This window comes from Neodiprion pinetum, chromosome 2 (assembly GCF_021155775.2).
Source record: "Neodiprion pinetum isolate iyNeoPine1 chromosome 2, iyNeoPine1.2, whole genome shotgun sequence".
In the NCBI taxonomy this organism is placed as follows: domain Eukaryota; kingdom Metazoa; phylum Arthropoda; class Insecta; order Hymenoptera; family Diprionidae; genus Neodiprion; species Neodiprion pinetum.
In genome coordinates, this window is record NC_060233.1 from 13,031,060 (window position 1) to 13,056,492 (window position 25,433).

A 25,433-nucleotide genomic window follows, 5' to 3' on the forward strand; every position below is an offset into this window, starting at 1 on the left:
TCAATGTAATTAATTTAAGTTTTTTTTGAGGGGTTCATTTACAATAGTTGTGTTTAAAGTCCTATGGAATCCTTCAAGTCTCATCAAATCTTTGGAGTTTTGTAAAGTCTTTTAGCTCACTCTCCTGAAGTTACATAAAATTTTATGAAATGCCTTGAAATCTCACAAAGTTCTGTAAAATCTCATGAAATCCCGTAAATCCCTGACGTTTTACTGAATTCTTTGAAATATTGTGAAATCCGTTGGAATGTTAAAAAATCTTTTCCTATGGAGTTGTGTAAAATCTGATAAAAGTTGATGTATCCCTTGGAGTTCTATGTAACGCTTCTAAGTTGGTAAAATACCGTGAAGTCCTATAAAATTTTATGAAGTCTGACGTAACTTTGCGGAATCTTTTGAAGTTCTGAGAATTTCGCGAAGTTGAATGAAATCCTTTGAAGTTTTTTTTTGTACAAAGTTGAGTAAAATCTATTGAAATTGATGAAATCTATAAAATCCTTGAAGTATTGAAGAATCTGTTATCCCACGCAATTTTTTAAAATCATTAAGTCCTAGAGTTTTTCTCAATTACAAAATGCTTGATCGTTTTAAAAATTTAGAAATTGGCGAAAATAAAAATATGTTGAAAGAACGAAAGATTCTATCCGCATGCAAAAGATCTACTTTAACATTTTTGTGGTAATCAATGATTACTTTAATTGTTTTTTAGCCATCGACGAAGCCAATTAAGCCATTAACGACATCGCGGACGTTGGATTCTCTTGTCGAGCTTCAATCAACAAAGATAAACACACCAAGTATGAGCAGCAGTGGATACGGTTCCCAAGCAGTTTCGTCGACAAATTTAACATCAGAAGATTCGATATCCATAAAATCAATCAGCGTTGATGAGACTCCAGATTTGGAATACCGTAACCTCCTGGATTACAAAAGGACAGACAAGATGGACAGCTCTTTGGTCGAAGAGACACCTGAGGAGCATTCAGAGGACCTGAATACAACACTCGGTGGTATCAGTGTTGGCCAAAACGACGACGGCCATGCGACAGGTCAGTTTTCGCAAATCGTCCTGTTGACGTTGGTTTTAAGATTTTTTAGGGTTTGATCTGAGAAAAATTTAGGGCTATGCCGGATATCCTGTGAGTACCCGGCTTTTGACTTATTTTATGCTGTCCAGCAGGAGAGCCGTATAATATTCAGAGAACAATCATGTGGCTAGAGCTGCGAAAAGTAAAAAAATTGGAAATAAGCAGATCTGCAGAAAATTTTAGATTAACACTGATGCCCGTTGAACTTAAAAAACAGTTTCGAAGTGATTTATGTAATGGCTGCTTTACAAGAATTACTCCAATATCTTGTACAAGAATTTTCATATCCTTATTAGTATTACTTTCGAATCCAACAGAATTGACTAGGGATTGCTTGGACCAAAATCAAGACACCTACATGGAAGATGCGAACGAAAACGTCGTTGAACTTGAAAGGGATAACAATGACAACACGATGAACAAAGCCAACACCGAACAGAGCAGTGAAGCTATGGCGAATCAGGATCGAGAAGAGAAAAACGACAATGATAAGAAAGTTGAAATCGAAGTCAGCCATGCTTCGAACTCCGACAATGATAGTCCTGCTGATGGAACCTCAGTTGTTCGCTCAAAATTAACCCCTGGCAAAGTAAGCGAGAAATTTGAAGAATAATAATAGTGATAATAATTCATCGAACCTGCAGAGAAGCTTCAAAATATAAAAATTATTCTAATTGACAAGGATAATTATCAGTTATATCTTGGATAATAATTATAATGATGGTTTGTTTTTTAAATTTTCAACCTGTGTCAGGTTGTCAGAAGGAGAAAAACTTCCGGTGGTAATGCAAGGCCTACTAGCTATCAACATCGAGCATCGTTTCCAATGGTCCGTCCCCAGTTATCGGAAAGCAAGGCGGCTGCTCGTTTGGAACAGTCTTTACAACCTGGAATGCCTTATGAAAATGGGGACAACAGTTCTTCGGAAAGAATTGACGGTGGGTAGATAGATTGATTGATTGATTGATTGATTGATTGATTGATTGATTGTTTTGTATTTTCTCAGTTTTAGCAAATTATCATTTATAAAAATGAATCCGTTTATTTGGCAAAATTCTTTTTTTTGACATACAATGAAATATTACACTTTGGCATCCAGAAATTTTTTTAAGAGCTGTCCCGATGGAATATCCTGCCAGTTCAATTTTCTTGCTACAGATTACTGGAGTGCCACATTGTTTGTCATTGAACATTACTTTAAAATATTTCATGAGAGAAATCTAACAATGGCATAGATTTCATTTTGTAATATCGTTCTTCCTGTTCAGTAGATGATACAAGCGACAAAAGTTCAGCGTTTGGGTCCCGGCCTGATCTGACGAGAATCGAGACTCCGTTGCCCGATTGGGTGATCGTTGGTGAATCGGTTTTGGTGCGCCCCTACAGCTCCTCCGGTGTCATAGCATATGTTGGCGCTACGGAATTCGCCTCTGGAAACTGGATCGGTGTTGAATTGGATGCTCCGACAGGTGAATTCAAAAGCGTATTTCGAAAGACCACCAAGACTCAAAGAAACATTTCTAATTTCGAAGCAAATCCTATTAAAATTAGCGAGATGAAAAAAACGCTTGCTAATTACTCATACCTTTTTTTTTTTTTTTAGAAATTACTCACAAATATACAATGTTTTTGAACAGTTTTCAGAGAGAACAGTACAGAAAAATTCTTTATTATTTCTCGAAAAGGTTCAATGGTTCTTATAACGTTTACGGTATTTCAAGAAATTCTAGAGGGCGTCTGAAAAGAAATTATATTTACGTGGAACCTTATATTCAACTGCAAATCAGAAAAAAAAAAAACTATTTTCGTCTTTCTGCCGATTCCTATCTGGCCCCACGGACCGGCACTGTTCCACTTTCCCCTATATTCATCGTGACATGACGCTCAAAGAACAATTGCCATTCCTATTTGCATCGTATCATGTTTTGGACGTGGTTTTAAATTTTCTTTCAGGGAAAAATGATGGCACTGTACAAGGCCACAGGTATTTCACGTGCCGACCGAAATATGGGATATTCGTTAAAGTTGACAAACTGATTCAGGACAGACGAGGCAGGGCTTTGCGGTCCTACACCAAACAGGAAACAACCCCGCCACCAAGTGCGTCAATGCGCAGGAGTGCCAGCAGAGGTAAGAGGCACAATTTAGGTCAAGATGGTGTTGATTATTATCAATAGCTTGGGATCATTGAGGTCAGGGAGTAAGAGTAAGTAGATTAAACACCGTGATGACAGAAGGAGCAAAAGTGGTACCCGAACGTGGTGACAAGTTGAGGAAATCCGACAAGTTGATTGCCTAAGTAACTATTCATGCATGCCCAGATCATTCTTTTGGCATGTGTATATCCGATCTGAGATACCGATCATACTAACAAGGAGAATAGGGAGGCCTGATGTCGCGAATCGGGTTGTCCTTGCATGTGGTAAGAGGAGAAAGGGAGTCTGAAAGTGCAAGGATGCAGTCTCGCAAACTTGAAGCTAGATGTACTAGTATTCGCCGGAAGCTTGCAGAAAAATGACCACTATGGAATTCCGTTAACAGCTAATCGCATTAAAAAATACAATATATGTATTTCCATAGTGTGGGATTGACCAGCAACAAATCAAACTTAACCTCTGATGGCAGACTATGAAAAAAACACATACACAATACGGCTAACGTCGCCATTTTTTTTTAAAAGTAATAAGCAATGAACCATTGGACACGAAAGACTGAGCTTACAACTATTTTTACCAATCTTGGGCTACTTTTTTTTTGCAACTACGCTCCAAAGCCACGCAACAATACTACAGTATTGTTGACTGAAGATATCTAAAGACGTTTAGCCCTGGGCTAATACTTCCTTCGGCTGGGTGGGTCCAACTTTCATCCGGGGATAATTCTATTGCTCTGCATAGCACAGTATTGCAATTGCCCCCCTGTTCCTCAGCTTCCCTTACCTTGCCTTTACCCACGGTGCAAAGTCCACAAGGTCTTCGTATATCCTCAGTCAACGAAAGTGTTCAAAAAGCAGAAACTGGATCAAGAAATGATTGAAAATCCTAAAAAAGATTTGAAAATATCAAATTATGCCAATTTCTTTTATTTTTGAATGAATAATCTACATATAGAGTGAAAAATAGTGTCTCAGGATCACGGTCTTACATACAGGTCTTGTAACGATGTTGGTGGGAGTATGTTCGCTTAATGGTGTGGTTTTAATATTGATCTATGACCGCAATGGGCACCATGGGTAGATCGGTACAGTGTGTAACAGAGACAGAAGTAACATCCTGTCTCTTTTCATACTGCACTCAGAACATGCGTTGTAGCGATACGCAGTGGCATTACTATGGATGAAAAGCGTTGAAAGAAAAGTGGACACTAAGGGTACAACTCCCAACCACTAAAATTCGACTTCGTTGCAAGACCTGTATTGACCGTGGTTAGAATTTGTGGGATTAAATATTTTCGGACTTCGAGTTCCAATCAAATACCGTACATGTCTTATTTTTTTTTTCTTTACTTCTATTTGTGTTTTTTTCTCAACTCTTAGGAGAAGGCCTCCACTCGTTACATCGAAGTCGGAGTCGAGGAGAAGGTCTTTCAACAGTTGGTATGAGATCTTCACCACGAAGCAAATGAAATAAATTTAAATAAAATAAATTGCTGCGTCACCGAAGGATAAATATGCAATCTAATATGAAAACAAAGCCAACTCGCTCCGTCATATACCAATTAATATTCAAAAACTTGAACTTAATTTAATTACGTATACGTGAACTAGTGTATATCGCTACATATATATGTACAATGCCCTGCCACACGTGTAGCAATTACGGTGTTTCCAACCCCATATGATAAATAGATTTATTTAAGGTAGTGCAAAAGTATCTAATAATAATAATAATGAGAGAAATAATTATAAATGAATCATTATTATTGTTATTATTGCTACTTATCATTATATTTATTCATCATCGACATAGTATGTGGGACAAGAAAAAAAGAATTGAGTAAAAGTGGCAGGAGCGAGATGGAAATAACTGTCAAGAGATACCAATGATCGAGATGTATATATGTGTTACACAAATACATACACATAACAGATTATTATCATTATTGTTACTATTATTACGATGTTTACAATTCCTTCATTCACAGTCAGTCAGTTGCAATAGAAAATAATAAAATAAATTACTAAACAAACAAAACATGGAACACATATGACAGCAAAGTATAATATTTCGCGTTGTCGTCGTCGTATTGTGTATAGAATAGTATCGATATACATGATCATTACGCAGACAGTGTATCGTCATGATGAATCGAGTCACAAGAATTCAACCAATTTCTATAATCATTCCACATTATTTAATAACTTATATAACGCAATATTAACATTGATTTTTTAAATCCATTTTTGACTTGAATTTTAGCTAAGTCTTATTTTTTTAAACGAACTTACACAAATACATCCACTTATAGTTTTCTTATTACTATAAAACGGCTAAAAAAATAAAATAATGATAATTCCAAAAGCATTTCATATGTGCAGGTTGTGTTTTGTTCTGCATATGTTTTTACAAAAATTTACATTGCACGTCGGTAAAGGGTACATTAACAAAATATTAGTTGGGGACGTTTCAAGAACGCAGTCAAAGAATGGAAAACAGAAAAAAAATTCAAACAATTAAAAAAATCAATAAATAAATATCGAATGAATGAGCGAAAATAATTAATACGAAACTGGTCACTTTCCAAAATTGTTCTCGGACAATTTTTGTTTTTACGGCAATGGTTAAGTGCAGCTGGTATCATAAGAATAAGGCTAAAAACAAAATGCAATACATTGGAATCACATTAGTGTAGAGTGGTATAAAAGCAAATTAAATTGGTATATTAATCGAAAAAATTGTGAGGGACAAAAAGTATACACATATTTATCGTATTATACTTATATATGTATTTATCATTGAGCGACTTAGTTTTTTAAATTAATTTTTTTATATGTATATAATACTTATATATAAATCTATATTGCTGTGTATGTACACATGTATGTACATACAGATTTGTTTCATATTATGTTTTTAATTTCTTTAGCGCAATCTATCGAGTTCCTCTTTTTACTGTAACATAATTTCCCCTTGCATATTATACATACCTAAATATGAATAATTTCCTTGTCAAGTTATTGATATTATTTTGATTACTGTTTTAGGTTAAAACGTAATAATTTATCTGCTACAAGACACGATAAAAGATCTATCATTCTACATAACTAGAATACAGTGGTGATAGGCAAAAAAAAAACACGCAAGTTTGACGGTTGTTTTTCTTTTGTGGTTGAATTTTGAGCAGCTTAAAATTGTAGATTGAGACATCTATAAAGCTAATATTTGCAATTACAAGCTTATGTTATATATTTTCTTAATTTAAATATTATTATTCCTATTATTATTATTGTTATTACTATTATTATTATTATCAAAATGGAGCCGATACAGAGTAATAAACGAGCTTGTTTAATTATTTAGGTACAGCTTTATTTTAACTTATTTCTTTATTGAAATTGTAATTCAATTTATGATCATATTTTTTTTAATGCAACACAATACAATTAAAAATAACATAAAATTCCGGGTGGCTGTTTTTTTTTCTTTTTTTGCTTCAATTTTGTTGTTAAATATCTCAATTTTATCACGTATAATAATAATAAATAAATTACAGCTACTCATTAAATATATTATATATTGATGATTGTGTGTTAGTTTAATTGTTAATAAAATTTGCTCGGGTATTATTATTATTATTATTATAATCATTACTATTATTATCATCATCATTATTATTATTATTATTATTATTATACAGTGGCAATTAATGTAATTTTGACCTAGTCTTTGATTGTGCAAAAAAAGAAAGACAAAAAAATGAAAATATATTTTGGCATCATTGTTGCTTTAGATAATTAGCAGTAGCCACAGCAATGTGATTATCAACGTACAGCTCACATGAAATGAAATGAATTGGGATAAAAATGATTTAAAAAATTAATACGGCAACCGTAAATTCAATATTATTATTATTATCATTATTTTTATTATGTGGACCACATAACGTGGAAAGCTAGGTAATGATTTACTCTAGCTAAGTACTCGATACGAATGAAATCAATTGTAACGTACCTACCTAATATTATTATATTATACATATACATACATATAATTTTAGATTAAATATTAAATTTGTCCATTGTATCATGTACTGAGAGAGAACAAGCAAACAATTCCTGTCCAATTAGAACAATACCAATATTATTACGAATTACTCATACATACATACGTACATGCATAGATAGACATATATATATATATATATGTATGTATGCTTGTATGTATGTATAAGTAAGTATATATATATATATATATATATACGACTAACGAATGAAATAATTATTAATTAAATGTAATATTTATTATAAATACATAATTATTATACATAAGTCGCCTACGCGGTGCAACGATCGCTTTTCTCAAATCGGGTCGGATCAGATCGGATAAATAAGCCGGAATTAGCACTTGAAATACGCGCCGATTCACCGTTAATTGTTAATGCTATTACTATTATTATCAGTATAAATACTATAAGTGATTTGTTAATTATTATCCTCGTCATCATCCGTAACTGTTGATTGATTATCATCTTATACATATATTTGAATTCGGGCCGATCGGGTGGAGCAAACGTTGCGCTGATGTGGTCACTGTCCATTTTGGTAATCAAGGTTGTTGAAGAAATAACACGTATACACCCATACACACACACACAAAGACTCAAACACATTTTCACACAAACACATAAGTATAACATGTACTAGCTTAAAGCAAGCATAATACCTGAACGTTGCAACCATTGCTACATGCGTGTCTGCGCAGGTGAAAAACTGAGGAAATAATAAAAAATTTATTTCAAAAGTTATATTTTATTTATTCGAATTCAAGCCAGCGTTTATTTCAACTTTTCGGCTGTAGATTGGGAAATTAAGACTTGGGTCGATTTTAATCGTTTCTCGATATTAAACATGTTCTTCTCAATATTAAGTAGACTCGGATAAATAAGATAGTCGTCAGCTCGTAAATTCTCGAAGACGAGAAGGTATTTTGCAATTTCTCATATTGTGAACGTATATAGCGTGAAATAACGATGTAAAAGTTTTAAAACGTCTTTTGGTGGCAGCTAACATTTCATAGATGGTGCATAATCAACAATGGCCGTAGTTCAGACGCTTCAATTTTTGTATCAGCTCAACAATCAGTTTTCGCACTCAGCAAGTAGCGAGTGGTATCTCATGCAAAAATGAGACAGTGGCAACAGAGCCCAAAACACCAGTTCTCAATATTCAGGTGAATCCTTTGTGCGAGACTGGCAAGATTGAACTAAGCTCAATTTTAGTACATTGCGATCTGCAAAATAAGAGAAACAGAAAATGGGAAAAAATTTTATGTGCAAATATGTGAAAATTTCTGGTTTAAATTATGAACACGTGTTTATAAAATCCCCAAGATTTGTGATATATTTCTATCTTGAGAGTAAAGTTGAATTAACGGCGTTTACCACTGACATCAGATTGCTCTGTCTGTGCATTGGAATACCTTCACGACTGTTTTGAATTGGTTCGACTCCGTGGCGTAGGAATAAAATCGATTGGTGAGTATATCTTGGGATACGTAGAGGGATTTTCTGTCTGTCAGACAATTATTTGGTAGAAAGAATTGTTGAGATCTCCGTATGTTTTTTTTATTTAACCGCTTGTGCGTCCACTGGTGTGTACTTGTTTTTTCTGAATTGTTTTCCCGAGCCATTGGAAGTTCGAATAATGTGTAATTCCTCAATTCCATTCAAAAATAAATTATGAAATACTTGAAATCGGATCGGTTTCAAGCGGGTTTTGAATACTTTTCAGTGAAAACCACCGGGGTCGCAATTAACAGATTTGAGCTTCTTGCACGACAACGCATTTAGCATTGGCAGCTGTTGAAGCCCTATTCCATCCCATGATTAAGATAGTGTCCATTTCTACCATAAATTTTAGTATATAAATACTTATATACACTCACATATGTATATGTAATCGTCGATTAACCTGTTTTTACCCTAACTAGATTCTCAGTTTATGTGTATGTATATATATATATATTTTGAGAAGTTTGGATATTTTTAAAATCCGTACTAATGAAATTTGTCAACACGAATTATTGCATAATATGTATTCAAACACATTATTATAACGAAACACGATCGAATATTATTGAGCACATATATTCATTCGCTATATATTGTGTATAGAGAATTTATTAGCAATATTGAATGTAAAGTAGTTGCAAATTTATAGGATCCAAAATTAAACTGCGTTCATGGTGTAAATGGTGAAGTCAGATTTGGAACACGTTTAAGCCTAAAACTTTGTGTTCTAAAGCCGAATGCTACACTAATTAAAATTTCGAGTTTTTTTTTCGTGATCTGTACAAATGAAATTTTGTACAAATTCTCAAAGCATTCATAGATTTTTGTGGCTTTGTTGCAATCAAAATAACACGAACGTAAATGGTCAGGTGACCGAACTCTCACTTAAGGATCTTCAATGTATAAAGAATATTATAGTATGTAAGTTGGACGGTCTCGTTTTCGTTGCATGATTACTGATCATAAAGACCGCTGAAAATTTTGAAACTAAATTTTAGAATGTTAGGCAATGCTGTAGACATTTTTTCTCTAGAATATAGATTGTTTCTCATGGTTATACGTGACAAAAATGTATTAATAATTTGTTTTTAACCCTAATCGGCCACTGGGGACGAATTTCACCCCAGACATTTTCCGAACTTCTCGCAGAGTTCAGGAATAGACTTTCATAGTTTTTTTGCACCAAATAAATTCTGTAAAAAATTGTGTGCTTTTTTTTCCATTTTACCTTAACTTTGACGATGTTTTACAATATTTAAACAATCAATTTTGGTTAGGAAAACTATGAGAGCTTTTTCTACGATCCTTTATCAATGACTAGATATTTTTTTAGATTTTTAGAACTCATTGTCGAAGCAGGATATCACTTTTTGGAGCTGGGGTGAGTTTTACCCTGTGTAACCGTTATGCGATTCTACTGAGGTTAGACCTATTAGGGTTAAAAGAAATGTGTAATGATTCAATCGGAGAAAATGACTATCTTGTATTGCACCGATAACCGAACAATATTTTTATTTGGATTCAGTCGTGTCGTAGAAGAATATGGTGCCAGGCCGACTAATCAGCTGATAAATTGAGCCTGGGTTTCAGCTAAATAGTGGAAATATGAGGAGGTACAAAACTCTGTGTAAGCAGTTGAACTTACCTTTTGTTACATCAAGTTGGGAAAGAGTGAAATAAACGAGAAAACACAAAGTTTATTTGTTCATTTCAACTTTGTGCCGCTTGAGATTGAATCCTTCGATATTTTGAATTTCAACAATATTGAATATACGTATGTATAATCATGGGAAACAATTGTTTATAGCCTTTAGGGCATGAAATATCGGTAGCTATAGAATTTACCTAGGCCAGCAGAATATCTTATAACATGTATGTATATTGTAAGCCGAGCAATTGAACATAGTATAATAGCATTATTTTTTAAAGAGCCAATATTTACGCGGACACAGACGGAGCATCACCAAAATCAACATGTATTATTATTACTGCCTTTATTATCATTATTATTATTAGTACTACTACTACTACTACTACTACTACTACTACTACTACTATTATTGTTATTATTTATAGAGATGAAAATGAATAGATACGTAGCCTGTACGCTATCCACTGTATTGTGAAATATTACAATTGACTTGACGTAGTAATCATTGATCGTAAACAAAAAAATGTATTCTGTAAGAACGATTCAAAATTACCGTAATTATAAGGTGTGTAAATTTTAATTTTTATGACTAATACAATAAATATTATTTAATGCTATATGACGGATAATACATTCAACTATACCATTATAGGTATATATTTTCGCTGGAATAAAAATTTGTTGTGATCCTATAAACGCACTGCAAAATGGTTAGATGTTAGATTTACAAAAGATCCAGGTTGAAGGACTGTAACAAAAAAAGAAATGAATTCACTCAATGTATGAACGGGTTAAATGTAAGGGAACACCGAACATGTAGTACACAGGTTGAATCTACACACCTATAAACGACTATCAGTGGAAGATACCAAATTCCCAACACCACAAGTTTGTACCAGGATGATAAATTCGCTCTATAACAGCAGAACGACGCAATTCTACACATAAATTGCTCCACATTCAAGTTATTACAGCACTAAATCAATCCAGATACGTTTTAAATCAATTTTTATGTCTGAAACGATGATGCCGGTGCTTGATAGAAGGAAGTGGAAGTAAAGTAACCTCAAAATAGAAGTACCTGTATAAAATGTTTAAAAGAGAGAGTAGGCTCTGTTTAATTGTTAAAGCAGAATTGATTTATTTGGGTAGAAGTACAGAAATTTTCCTCTGTTTACACATGCCTGCATACACCATAGGTATGTCATACTTAACAATTAAATTTTGCATTGATGTTTAACTTAACGAAGAGTAAGTTAGATTGAGGCGATGCATTGGGTATTAGAGGGAAAAAGAGTATATAGATATTATTAGAAGGATCCTTAACCTGTGCATTGGAATGATCAGCTGATCGTTTTGAATTGATTTTACTGTAAGAAAGGGACAGAAAACACCGTGCGTGGAAAGAAAAATATCGTAGATTTTACATATCCTGTGGTGAATATATGGATAGCATTTTTTTTGGAGTTAAATCTTCAGCAATTGTGGCAAGATTTACAATTCCGATAATAAGAGTTACAAAATCAATGGCAAGAGTTACAATATGCATGGGTAGATTTACCACAATTGATGTAGATTCGACTCCAAAAAAATGTTGTTTATATATTCACTGCAGGAGATATAAAATCTACATAACATTTTTTTTGCGTGTAAGCTGTTGGATTCTTATTTTGTGATATTGAATTGATCCAGAGTAACAGAGAGGCGAAAAATGCTCCGCCACAAGATGGTGGTTTCTGAATTTAACTACCATAAAATCACTTTAATCAGAGCTTTTTTTAACAAAGTCCGTGATGAGCTCTGCAAAAAATGCCAGACAGGTGAATCGGGAGCTATTCGGATCTCTATTCTGATCCTATCCTCTTCATTCGGTCTGCGTCTCGACCTATACATAAATTTATCTATACGCATAGGATTCGAATAGGTCTGGAATAAAAACCGGAAACAAAAACCGTAGATGATGTTGGATAGGTGCATCCGTGCCTACGCGGAAACATCCGGCATACTATGCGGTGTTTGTTTCCCGTCACATTTATTTCCGGACCTATTCGAATCCTATGCGCATAAATAAGTTTATGGATAGGTCCAGACGTAGACCGAACAAAAAGGTAAGGGTTCGAATATGTCCGTATAGAGACCAGACCGATACACGAATCCAGAATTTTTATCAGGAAGAATTGTGCCGTAAGGTCGTGCCAACACGCTGACATTAGTTATTAAAAGTTTAACGCACTATTCGAATCACAGTTAAAAACGGTGTGACGTAAAAGACAGCGCATGAAATGTACAGGGTGAATCTTCTCTGCTGTCGGATGTTGGAGGAGCTCCGACTCCACATATTCGTACTCGTCGCGTCACAAGAACAGTGTGTGAATATCGAGCGAATTTCGCATGTGTGCTATAAGTGTGGACGTAAACAGATGTGGAAGTACACCAGGGTAGAGATTACGTAATTTCGCTTGTCACATTTCCTACCACCGAGGCATTCTGATCCGTTTGCAAAGTTTAGTCAACTAATCAGCATGCTTGGATGGTGGGACATGTGAAAAGTGAAATTGCGTAATCTTGATCCCCTTATCGTTAATCACGCACTATTATTGCGACTCGAACTAGTACAAATAAAAGGAGGTGGAGCCTCACCAGCTCAAAACTCCATCCTCATCCAGCCCCGGAGTAGATGAAATGAAACGTTTCTTGTAATATTACAAATAAATAGAATTATAATCCTGAGATATAGTTGTCACATGAATGCGTAGTGAAACTAACGTAACTTGAGTTTCAAATAACGATTGAGTTATATACAATATGTGACGTATTCATTTTGAACCAGACCCCACTATGGAGTACTAACATATTTTCATACAACAATCTGTGACGTTTGGAACAAAAAGATTATCGCAATCACCCTGATGACAAGAGGCACGAAGGACCAATGGGTAGGTTAGAGCATGTTTACGTCTACGCACTTTTTGATTGTTCAATGGATCAGCCATCAAAGTCTGCCATTAGTTATCGAATACGAATAGCCAATAAAAACAGGTCATGCGGCGGCATGACTCTGATTAAAGGGTCTCTACAGTACCCCAATTAGTACATGAATAGAATGGTTTCGAGAAAGGATGTGCGTCACTGGCTTAAGACTGGCTCGTATACCTTAATTAGATTAAAGAAATAAGGAAATTAAGATTTTGCAGTAAAAAATTATAGTTGGCAAAGCATGAATTACTTATACACATACACCACAATTAGTGATACATTCAACGTTCGGCGGATAAGTGAATATACAAATTAATCACAGATTATATGTACATGCCTATACATATAGCAGGGAAAGAAGTTGTTACAAACATTCGGAAAACAGGACCAATCAAGAAAGAGTGTAACGTAAATGAGAAAAATTCTTTTCATGTATGTAGAAGTGCTGAAATACAGATTTGGTACAAATGTATACCAACTCTACACTGCGGTGGAGAGATAGGTAAAAGCAATTCTACGGTTTAAAAAAGAAGCTACTTGACTTCGCAAGCTTCAGTGATGTTCACGATCGTTGAATTGGCGTTCTGCATTGCATTGAACTGAACCAGAACCAGTTCGTAGGTGACTATCGTGCCAGCCACCTGCAATATTCCCAAAAACTGCAATAAACTTTAGGCAACATATCGTCCATTCGACTCATTAGCTGTTCGTTTCAGGACAATTCAATAGTACAAAGGCACAGTGAAGTATCGCGTAAGCTGTTCAACTGTCATTCTGTGACACTGAGTCGTTTTTATTAAAATATGCTACGAAAGACCACTTTTATAATCCAATACGATTGTAACTATCACAGTCGGTTAACGATATGTACTGCCACCGGATGGCGTCTTTTCGATTTAATAATCCCGATAAATGAACCAAGAACTGTCTTTCTACCAACCGTGAAACGAATGTCGTGGAATTATACTTACTGAAGTACTTACTGTCAGAATAAGCCCTCGCGTGATCGCGAAGAAGTTCAGGCCAGTCAGACCGATCCGGTCCGTGGTAATTTGAGTCAAAAACCTCTGAACCTGTGGATTATTCTTTTCAAAATTAATCGCAGTCGCTTATATTTTTCACCATTTAGCTCGCCGCTGATTGATTCGCATTCACAGATTGCGGCTTGTGAATTATAGCGAAGACTCTCCGTGTCTTCTTAGAGAGTAAAGTATCAATAAGCTTACCTCAATGGAGTAACTAGTTGTGGAAACGCTGTAGAGGATTGGAGACGGTCGAAGAGACTCATCATTAACGGCTGCAGCGTACAAAGAGACAGCTGCGGTCCTGGCGAGTAGAAAACCGAAGGAGAAGCTGGTGTAGAGTGTTTGCGAAGTACCGTGCCTCGGTCTAGGAAAAAATTCTCGTTGAAACTACTAAACCGTGTCTTAAACTAGGAACAATTCATCAGTACACTTTTTCCTTTACTGCGTGCATAACTTATTGTTAGTTTGTCAAAGAAAACCTTGGCAGATTGGTAAAATCGTCCATTTACAGGCTGATGACAAAGTGAACGCTGCATATTTGTCGTCCATGAGGGAAAATTAGTTACAACTAGTCAATACGTGTAGTAAGGCGTTTTGAATACTATGACATACTTGAGAGAATTCAGAAGTTGGATACAGATGAAATAAAGATTGGTGGCAAATGACAGCAGAACGATGTCGGAAATGTTGGAGTCGACTCGCCGCGTGAGATTGGCTAGACGATTGTAGTTTTCTCTGGCCTCGGCCCACCACCAGTCAGGCATTGCCTTTATAATTAAACAATACTGGTGTTCCAATTAATTGGCAACAATTAAGATGGTAAATTTGTAAGTATGAGAAAATACCGCAACTGATTGAATAGCTAGTTAAACGGGTGCCCTGGTCGATTTCGACGTTGTCGTATATATTTCCAGATTTCGAAGTCCACGTATTTTAAACGCAAAAAATCTTGCCAGCCCGATTCTATACTCACTTCTGAACAAAAACACTCCAACGCATTTTCACTCGATGCAGAAATAAAGAACTGGCGCGGATTCTACCAATTTACTGTTGTGATTTCATAGAAACAACCGCAAAGGGGTTAGCCTTGTTTTCTAGCGAATTTCATAGATCAATTCGCTTTCATAGAATTCATTACAGAATACTTATACTGGATATCGCTGAATTTATTTAAGTAATCAGAATACCTTTCCTCTGGTGGCATAAAGGTGATGGTTCATCTGGCGAAATCGAGAAGCCAAAGCGAAGCTTACCAACATCAGGAAAAGGTCCATAAAATTCCAGGAAAAGGTGCTGATAATGTTTAAGCATTGGACCAGAACACCCTTCCACCAATTGTAAGGCGTCAAATCGAAGACCTTCGCAGATAAATGGAAACGAGTACGTGAGAAACAATGGTGCAGAGAATGAGAAATTACAAGTTTATCATTCGAGTTCATCAGATAAATTATTATACCTACCTGAGGAAATTGCGACTGAAAATATGTCGCAACAATGTCTGTATCCTTTCGAAGAGCAGCGCACTCTAAGGCACTCGCATAACCGGAAATAATCGACAGCACATGCTCGACTGAAAGGTGAATGACGAATACTTATGTATGCACTATAAAAAGGTGGAATTGAAACATCTTCGCGAGAAAAAATGTCTATAAATGCTTCATTATATCGTGGTAAAGGGGGGAAAAAAGCAGTTGAAGAACTTGAATATCATTTACAATTCATCGAATTTGAAACAAAGTTGGATGTTTTAGCGGTAATTGTGCACATCGATTTTTTACAATGTTGTTCAAATCGCAACTAAAGCGTAAAACTTGTTATTACGGTGCATAGAAAAAATTTGGGAACACGTGCCAAAAACGTTTTCTGAACGCAATAGAACAGATGCCAACAGATGTTCATTTTGTATTCAAGAATGATTGAAACGAAAATCTCTCAGGTCACATGACAATCTACGAATCAGTTGTAAGTACATGAATAGATTAAAATGGCATCGCACTGAGTGATCAGCTGATCATTGTAACTGAATAATATGAATACAAAGAGACAGAAGACCCGATACAAATGGTTGGACTTTTTTTTTTCTTATCGAGTTGATGAAGATTGAAATACTTGTATCAAAACGACTCTTAGTATTAGATAGTAATATGAGATTGTTTTGCAATAGCTGCAAAATTTAAATGTTTCATTGTGACTGACCTAAGGCTATGGTTATGGTGACACCAGCCATGAGAGCAAGTCTGGTCTTCAGTTGCATTCTCGTCGATGGCGTTGGATAAATGATCATTTCGTTTTCCACCTTTTCCCAGAAGCGTATAAGACATGGCCACCGCGTGGCGAGTCTCAGAAATAACGCCATTGTAATGCAGGCAGCCCCAAAGAAGACGATATTGGCTATTATTGAACAATTGCAGCGGTCAAACTTAGCCACTATATCAACATTTCTCAGCTGAGTGTAATATTAAAGCTTTCTTCCTCAAATCTATGGACGATTATTAAGTCATTATATAATTACTTGTCTTCGTTGCTGTTATCCCGGAATGCGACACTCGAACGATGCTGCAGACTGTGAGTATAATCGCACCCGTGAACGAAATGATGAAATATAAGATCTTAGGACTTTTCCAGGTGAATCTGAACAAAACAATGAGGGCGGTTCTTCAGCAGTTGGTGTATTTATCAGAGCGGAGGTATCTTTATTAAATAATGCGATAACCTGCCGGATTGTACTTACTTTAAATCAGATGAGTCTGGAGACCGAACGCCAGAGACGGGTAAGACGGCGAAACATTGGGCCATCAAGAGAATGGGCCCAATCGCAAGATGGAATCGGTTTTGGTCTTCTCTCCACTTATTCTGTGGCATTACTGTAGTTCACCGTAAATAAATGCGATGAAAATCATTCTCATTTATTCCATTCTAGTTCCTTAATGATATCGTTTTTAAGTTCATAATTATTGTCTCTACACTTTGACAGAGCTCTGGCCAAATTTCCAACTGACAAAGAAAGTATCAGGCCTCCGGATCACGGATTCTGCTCAAACTTGCAGGAGTGTTTCTTTGGCCTTAAAAATGAAGTCTCTCATGTTCCGTTTAATGTATGGGTCTTTTGACGCTCGCTATACTTCATAAGCTACCATAAAATTCCGTTTTCGACGAATTTGTCAGGCCTTCGCTACTGCTCTGAATTGATCCAGTTAACTTGGATATATTAGTGAAACTCTCGGTCGACCATGAAAATTAATATTCCATGCAATAATTCACTATATTTGATCCTTGTTGCTCTGCGAGGTCGTTGACAGACGAATATAAGGACGGATACCCCTGGGTAAATTTTTGTGACCACTTTTCGGCGGGCAAGTGGTCCCAGGTGGGCCTGGGAGAGTAGGAGGGTTCTGTCCTTCGACTCTACTTAACAGGCTCGCACCGACATTAGTAGCAGCCAAAGTAGTGTTAGTATGGAAGCTTGAGATTGAGTCGGTACAAAGTGAGTACGTGAGACTACTTGTCGACTGCGAATTGGAAATGTCGATCAGCTCGATCATCCCCGTGAGAAGACGCGTAACCGCGTCCACCGCCAACCACCGGAACAAACTCCGAACACCTCCAGCCACCGTCAACCACCTCCTGCCACCTCCGACCACCTTCGTCCTCCTCGTCCACCTCATCCCCGTCCTCCTCGCCCCCCCCCCCCCCCCCCCCACCCCACATCGTCAGCGTCTTCGTCGATCACCGCCGATCACTTCCAACCACCACCAAACACCTCTTGCCACCTCTTACTGATACCTGATGAATTCCGAAAAATTACGCACTCCATCTTTCCTGCCGATTCGAGATTCCAGCGGCGAGGCGCTTCAATGGCCAGCTAATAACTTCGCCATTTTGTGATAATTGATGATAGGTAAATTTTTCTTCTACTGTCCAAATGTGAGTTAAAATATACTCGAAATTTTAAAAAGTTCCGTTAGTTATCTCCCATTAAAAAAAATCCGACATTCAACATTTCGCTTGAAAATCATCGTATTTGATTGATTTAAAAGACAAAAATAGGTATGTGTACTTTTCCCGATCTTTCATATCGCAGCATTGACAGAACCGGGTTTCCACTTTGAACCGCCATGGAAGATATTTTTTCTCCATTATCTAATTTTATTATTGACTTTTTTTCGGTGTTACTTGAATATTTAGCTGTATAATTATTCATGCTTTCAGTTTTTAACCATTTGTATGCGATAAGAGTACAAAATGAATAATTATAATCAACTATTTTCATGTAAATCAATAACACAGAGCTATGTTACTATTTGTGCACGGTGAGTGTAAAGTTTTTATAATATTTAATGGCAATTGTAATTATATTTACTCTGAAATTTTTCAAACTTGTCATGCTTACAACGATTTTCGGTTGTCACACCAAAACCCATTAGGGCAACTGTCTGTATATTCTTCATCCAACGGCGAGGTCAACGTAATGACGAATATCGTAAACGGCGATATTGAAATCATATCTGCGGAGCTAAACGAGAGCGTAACGATAGGCTGCTCATGCATGCCCATGATATTCTGACTGAAACAGCATTCATAGCTTTGATTTGAGCTCGCTAAGTCCTGCCAAGACTTCGGAAATAACATTTGACAATATTCAATGAGATTCATAGCTTACTACTTCAATGTCCTCATTGAAACCATATGAAAATACGTGCTGACAATCACAAAGCATACATTTTGACATACAATTGGCTGAAACTTCCATCATAACCAATTCTGGAATGAATGCATTCGTTTTAATGAACAATAATACTTTAAAAACCATTTTAAAATCGTTTTAATTGAGGTTGGTTTGATAGGGTGAGGTTCAGGTTCGGTTTTGCAGTTAAATATTTGTTACGCTACTCCTCAATACAAAAACTACAAATGCCAAAAAATCACGTACCAGAATAACTAATAAAGTCCTGATTTCCACCATCTTCATTGGTTCAGATATGCCTGATCAAAGAATCGTAAAGGCCAACAACACCCACTGTTACGGTACAGCACGGGATCGGAACGGGCTCGCCTGGTTGCGGAATACCGTCGCATACCGTCTCATATCGTCGCACATCGTCGCACAGCGTCACCAGGCGACATACGTTATGGTACTTTCAGTGTAACGTAGTAATAAGACCGTTAGGCGTAAAATGATATAAATCGTTCATTCCGCTATAACTCTCACTTGTATGAGACCAAAGATTACTTACGATTACCATTTCGGATTGCCAAGAATCGAAAAGAATTCATCTTGGCTTGATTAAAATTTTTTATTATCAATTTTAAACCGAAAACTTCAAAAATGGAACGATTCACCGATTTGCCTTTGAGTATTGGGATCAGCTGCGTTAGTAATCGTAAGAAACATTTAGTCTCATAGAAGTGAGAGTTATAATGGAATGATCGTTTTGCGCCTAACGGTCTTATTACTGCGTTTCACTAAAAGTGCCATACGTGCGTTTCCTGGCGGAATCGTGCGACAGTATGCGACGATATGCCACGAAGAGGGCGTTGGTTTTAATACAAGTATGCGTTCTCAATAGGGCTAGTGGGGGGCCGCCGATTCGTGGAAAACCGCTTCCCTTCTTGTTTTGTAGGGGCCTTATTGGGAGGGTGCACTGTAACTACCCAGCGATAGTGTGCTGACTTTTTAACAGATCTAGATCCATGCAGACAGCATTCTACAATCCATATATCGATGTTGACGGTCACATGCATGTAGATACATTTTTCTTGGTTTCGCACTAAAATCATGGATTGGCAATAAAATAACCAGCCTGATGTTTTTTCCGTTTCTTCTTCCTGTTACTGCCACCGCAGTTGTGGCGTGTTATCACCAGTCATCGCTGATCACTGTCAATATAGAGATCAGTGCGTGTTACTGTGAACAATAGTAAAGGAAAACGTTTGTGATAAAAGTAGCGCATAAATGTATAAATAAACCAAGAACGTAATGCCGCCTGTGAATTATTGTGAGATTATTGTCATTTCGCATTTTCTCACATTCGGTAATTTCTATATTCAGCTATGACGCATAATCCTCTGATTAAACGACGGACCTCAGCAGAAATACATAATTTCATCGGACCATTGCGTTAAATGACTAAAAAAATTCTTAAGTATTTATCAAAAAGATAAATTTATTTTATGTGCTGTGAAAGTAGTTATAACGTAAGTGTCAATATAGTTTCAGTGAAAAATCGATTCCTCGTATTTATTCGCAGGATTTCGAAGGCCGTTGTTGAGAATATTGAATAGGACGGTAAATGAGTTGCTGAATGTATTGCCGAGGATGAAATGAGAGATATTTAAACTTCGGAGATGGAAAAATTGTGCTAAAGCTGGGAATCATTTGGGTATTTTATTAAACAGTAATAAGTGTGAAGGCGAAATCGCAGTTTTTTAAGGCACTTCAAAGTAAATGTAAGCAAACTGTCGTATTAACTTCTCGTCTCATTGTGTTATTTAATTGACATACCAACCAATAGCACCCATATTCTTATAAAGCGATATGTAATATAAATCCATGCTCGGTTTCCTTTGCTTTGTTTATGCATAGCGTGCGTCCGTCTAGCTGTGGTGACCAAAGTGATGTATAATTCGTTATGATAGAAGTTTCAGCAATTTGTGTACCAAAATTAATGGTGTGTGATTGTCAGCAGATGTTTCCATGTATTTTCAATGAAGACATTGAAGTAGTAAACAGTGAATCTCATTCAATATTGTCAAATGTTAATCCCAAAGTCTAGGCGGGATCCAGCGAGCCCAAATCGAAGCTATGGACTCTTTGTCAGTCAGAATATCGTCATGCTCTCATTTAACTCCGCAGATACGTTTTCAGTACCGCCGCTTACGATGTTCGCAATTCCGTTGGCCTCGCAAAGTAACAAAGTTCAAATATAGCGAGTTATCGCATGGAATCTCAATTTTCATGATTGACTGAGAAAGATTCACTAATATATCCCAGTCTGCTGGATCAGTCTAGAACAGTTGCGAACACCTGATAAATTTCTCGAAAATGGTATTTTATGGTATGGTTTATGAAGTGTGGCGGTGACGAAAGGCTCGTTGGATAGAACGGAGCATGAGGAGCTTCGTTTTTAGGACCAAAAAAAAAAAACTCCGGCAAGTTTCAGCGGAATCCGTTATGCGGAAGCCTGATACTCTCTTTGTGAATTACAATTTTTTTTTCTCTTATGAAATGGTCGAGAGAGAGTTGGAAGAAATTATTCGAAACGGGGTAAAACTGGAGGTGAAAGCAGAAATTGGAACCCTATGATGCAAATTCGTGAGGTTGAATGGATGCCTGGGTCAAAATGAGATTCTGGGTAGAAAGTAATACTGCGCGATTAATCGCACAGCACTAATAAAAAGCAAAAGAAAGTTGTAAGCTCACCATCGATGGCGATAGCGTCAGCTTTTGTTGAATCATCCCTTCCGAAAAAAAAATCTCCACCGAAAGACCTTGAAATGTGAAAATCATTCCTAGACACGTATGCGTTACCACTCGATGAATAATAACTTTATTAGCAAAAAAAAAAAAAAAAAATGGAGCACATTGCGAGCACTCATTGTCGGTGCATTTTTCTGTAGGCCCAAAATGTTTTGAGTTTTCAGTTCTGTCTGGTACTGAAAAATCGAGGAAAAAAAACAAAAATCCAACGAACGTTATTATAAATCGCTGAAGGAAAAATAAACAAAAATTACAAACAAGGTAGTCTCTGTTACATATATATATATATATATGCGTAATGCTCAGAGCTGTATGTATTTGCATGTGTAATATTTGCTTCCACGACACTTATACTTGGCTATCTACAACTGACGATGAGTGTGATTAACGAAACGCGACAGTTCTGTATGTTATATGTACGTCCAACCTATTACTAATACTCAGTGAAGACCTGCCATCGGTTCTCTTCATATGTCGGTAAACATAAAAAGGGTATAACGTATAAGGTATCTGTGAAATTTACAAAACTGACAACTACGCCTCTATCTCCCTATAATCAGCACCGGAGCATATTTTCTGTTGCGAATAACAATCAACACATATATAGTCCGGAAGCCAGCGTAAAAAAAGTAGGTTCATATTGCAATCTTCTACAGAATTGATTTTCTTGATAAAAAATGTTTGGCGGTGTCCCCTAAATGTAAATTTAAGCTGGTCAAGAGGGGGGGGGGGGTTGAATTTCAGCTGCCATCTTGGAAAATACGTTTTATGAAATATCTCGTGAACCGTGTATTGTAGGCCAAAATCAATACGAATTGTTTTCGTAGATAATAAAATTCTCCACAACTTTTAATCGAAACTTTTTTCTGTATAGTGCATAAGTATTTTTTTTATAACGTGTCAAAATTTTTTCAACACGGCTATTGTTAAATATATAGTGTTCGGTTGATGAAACAGTAAAAATGGCGATGATGAAAATTGCAGAACATGAAATTTTCAACAGACTTTATTTCAAGTTTTTTTTCTGTAAAATTGAGCTATAACACTGTAAATGCTGAGTTGACGCACAATAGTAACGAGATTATAACGCCGTATAATAAACGACGTAAAATAACGCGTCAGATTTTTTTATGAAAATAACGTTTTTCATTTCAAAAAAATATTAACTTTGCGTTTATTGAAATCTATTATTCCCTTCTCCACCTTTTCCTTCTCATTATTATTATTATTATTATTATTATCAATTTTTATGATGTAACGTAATGTACAAACAACTGTATCTTGCTACATTGAAAAATTTTAACGATAAGACGTTCTTCCCATGCAAATAAGGATCTATAAATTGTTAGTAGCTCTTCACACTATTTGTGATTTTCATAGATTCACTATACAGTATTATCATTTTCCTGAACACTTTTTGCCGTTTTATGTGTTGCGAAATGTTTTCATTGTACTACGAGCAATATTTTCTCTGATAATTCACGCGACGCAACGTTTACCAAGCCATAGCTCTTGAACTATAAATTAGACGGAAATAAGTTTACAATAAAGTTTATTGAAAATTTTATGCTCTGCAAATTTGCTTTTCACCATTTTTTTCTGTTTCATCAACCGTTAACTAGTATATATATATTAATATATTTAGTATTAATCATCTTAAGAAAAATTTGGCGAGCTATAATTAGAATCCGACGGATTATACAGAATGGAAATTCAAAGAAAAGTTGTAGAGAATTTTGTTATCTGCGAAAATCATCCCTATGGTTTTGTTGTATGTCGCGCGGTTCACGAGATGTTTCATAAAACGTATTTTTCAATATGGCAGCTGAAGCTCAACCCCCTCGTCCCGCAAACTTGGATCTACATTCAGGGGACACCCCTGAACATTTTCCAACAAGAAAATCAAATCTGTAAAAGATTGCAGAGAAAAAGTACCTGGCTCTTGGACTGATAAATTCGTCGATCGATCAACAGTAATCATTCCACACACGCAATTCCGTATAATACAATTTGTTACCCGCATATATAATTTTTTCCCATCTCGAAAACAAAAAAAAAAAATACTTCATTATTCAATAAGATAATCGTTTGTATAAAGCAATGTTCAGATTATCAAAAAATCGTTGAAATTAGTTTCCCAGATTGCAGGAGAGAACTTTGTAAATAGATATAGTACGAGATTAAAAATCCTGTTGCAGGAATAGAACAAATTTATGTTTTATTATTCCTGTTTTTTGGAGTACGCAAAGATACTACACAAAAATGTTCCACACGAAACAGTTCTACAGAGTATTATATCCACTCAATACTATTCCACATAAGAAACGAACACAATATTATCCCGCACAAAATTATGCAACACCATATTATCCTACACAAAATTATGCTACACGATATTATTTTACTCTAAATTATCATGTTTAAAGCGAATGCATAAAAAAATATTTTCAACGGCTAAACTTCATACGTGTGAACTATTTTCGAAAAAAAAAATATAACTCAAAAGTTGTATTCGTAATTCGACGAACGATTTTATTGAGTCGCTTTGAATACTCGTAGGTTGATTTCGTATAGGATAATAAACGTATTGTGCAATTTTGTGCAGGGTCGGTCTGTGCATGTAACATCGCCACGGTGCATACTCTCAGCAAGGTAGATGTTACTCCTTAGTCGATTGTCAAGAAATTTCGACACGTTCTTCAAAACTCATTTATACACCGACGTAAGTGAAAAATTTAGAAAACAATTAATGAAATCTTGCCTAGACGAATATTTTTGCAACACATACGATTATGCGCAATGAATTCGAAAACAATTAGCCAAAAGAAAATGAACAGTTTGAGCGGCGATTGCATAACAACTGAAGCGCTGTTTATTTTGAAGGAATAGTCGTCTATAATTTTTTTTTTTTTATGCCAATGTGATTTTTTTTTACTACATTAGAGAAATGAATGAAACTCAAAGGATAAAAGACGATGACCAACGTAAACAGAACTCACTCGATTTGAACGAGTGACGGCTTTGCAGATTTCCATGCGGCATTTTGAGGTAATCCTGTCCTGTAGCTCCATTCGATGTTTTCCACATTACCGCCGCGCCTCGCCATCCATTCGCTGTCTATTATCAGTAAAAATTTGACGATGAAGTTATTTCTCGTTTCTTTGCTGTCGATTAATCATTTGCTCACTTGACTGATTTGTTTCTTTCATGGATTTATTGAACGAAAAAAAAAGAAAAACGAATTAAACCGCGTCGATGATTCTGTCAAACTTCATGCGGGCATGAAAAACGATACGTCTGTTACGCACACCAAAGATTTGCTGAGCTGTTACTCCGGGTATCAAATTGCTCTTGCCTGTTATACGCCAAGGGTCGCGTGCTCAGAACTGATTATGAGCTCGGAGAAAACTGCTTAAGTACCCGAAGCTGGCCAGTGGTATTCAACCCGTCATTTACACGGGGTTGATTAAGAGTGAACTATAGGTGTT

At 36.0% G+C, this 25,433-nt stretch overlaps 2 protein-coding genes across 10 annotated transcripts in view; one reads left to right on the forward strand and one right to left on the reverse strand.

The window, feature by feature from the left end:
- The window catches only part of LOC124213220 (Kinesin heavy chain 73), a 34,044-nt gene extending 25,997 nt beyond the window's left edge, over nucleotides 1-8,047 (forward strand). For 7 of the 9 annotated variants that reach the window (XM_046614280.2, XM_046614283.2, XM_046614286.2 and 4 more), the window contains 6 exons: nucleotides 710-1,049; nucleotides 1,406-1,677; nucleotides 1,843-2,026; nucleotides 2,357-2,557; nucleotides 3,042-3,218; nucleotides 4,624-8,047. In XM_046614280.2, coding sequence (XP_046470236.1) covers nucleotides 710-1,049; nucleotides 1,406-1,677; nucleotides 1,843-2,026; nucleotides 2,357-2,557; nucleotides 3,042-3,218; nucleotides 4,624-4,712 — 1,263 coding nt within the window. In that variant the 3' untranslated portion in view covers nucleotides 4,713-8,047. The remainder of the gene's footprint in view (nucleotides 1-709; nucleotides 1,050-1,405; nucleotides 1,678-1,842; nucleotides 2,027-2,356; nucleotides 2,558-3,041; nucleotides 3,219-4,623) is intronic. The other 2 variants (XM_046614281.2, XM_046614289.2) reach the window with 1 other exon arrangement.
- A 3,008-nt stretch (nucleotides 8,048-11,055) lies between these two features.
- LOC124213222 (gustatory receptor 5a for trehalose) lies at nucleotides 11,056-25,357 on the reverse strand. Its single transcript, XM_046614291.2, has 11 exons — nucleotides 24,945-25,357; nucleotides 21,889-21,956; nucleotides 17,200-17,332; nucleotides 16,981-17,099; nucleotides 16,665-16,859; nucleotides 15,929-16,038; nucleotides 15,656-15,826; nucleotides 15,081-15,235; nucleotides 14,670-14,832; nucleotides 14,427-14,516; nucleotides 11,056-14,084 (listed from the first exon to the last, which is right to left on the reverse strand). The coding sequence occupies exons 1-11, from the start codon at nucleotides 25,049-25,051 to the stop codon at nucleotides 13,977-13,979; spliced, it is 1,419 nt and encodes a 472-aa protein (XP_046470247.1). The 5' UTR covers nucleotides 25,052-25,357; the 3' UTR covers nucleotides 11,056-13,976.
- Nucleotides 25,358-25,433: the final 76 nt, after the last annotated feature.

Coding starts and splice junctions, on each gene's coding strand:
- LOC124213222 (XM_046614291.2), bottom strand. CDS start 25,051: ATGGCGAGGCGCGGCGGTAATGTGGAAAACATCGAATGGAGCTACAGG. Junction 16,039..16,664: donor CACCATAACCATAGCCTTAG/GTCAGTCACAAT, acceptor TTCACCTTTCAG/TCGAGCATGTGCTGTCGATT. Junction 14,517..14,669: donor CAACTAGTTACTCCATTGAG/GTAAGCTTATTG, acceptor AATAATCCACAG/GTTCAGAGGTTTTTGACTCA.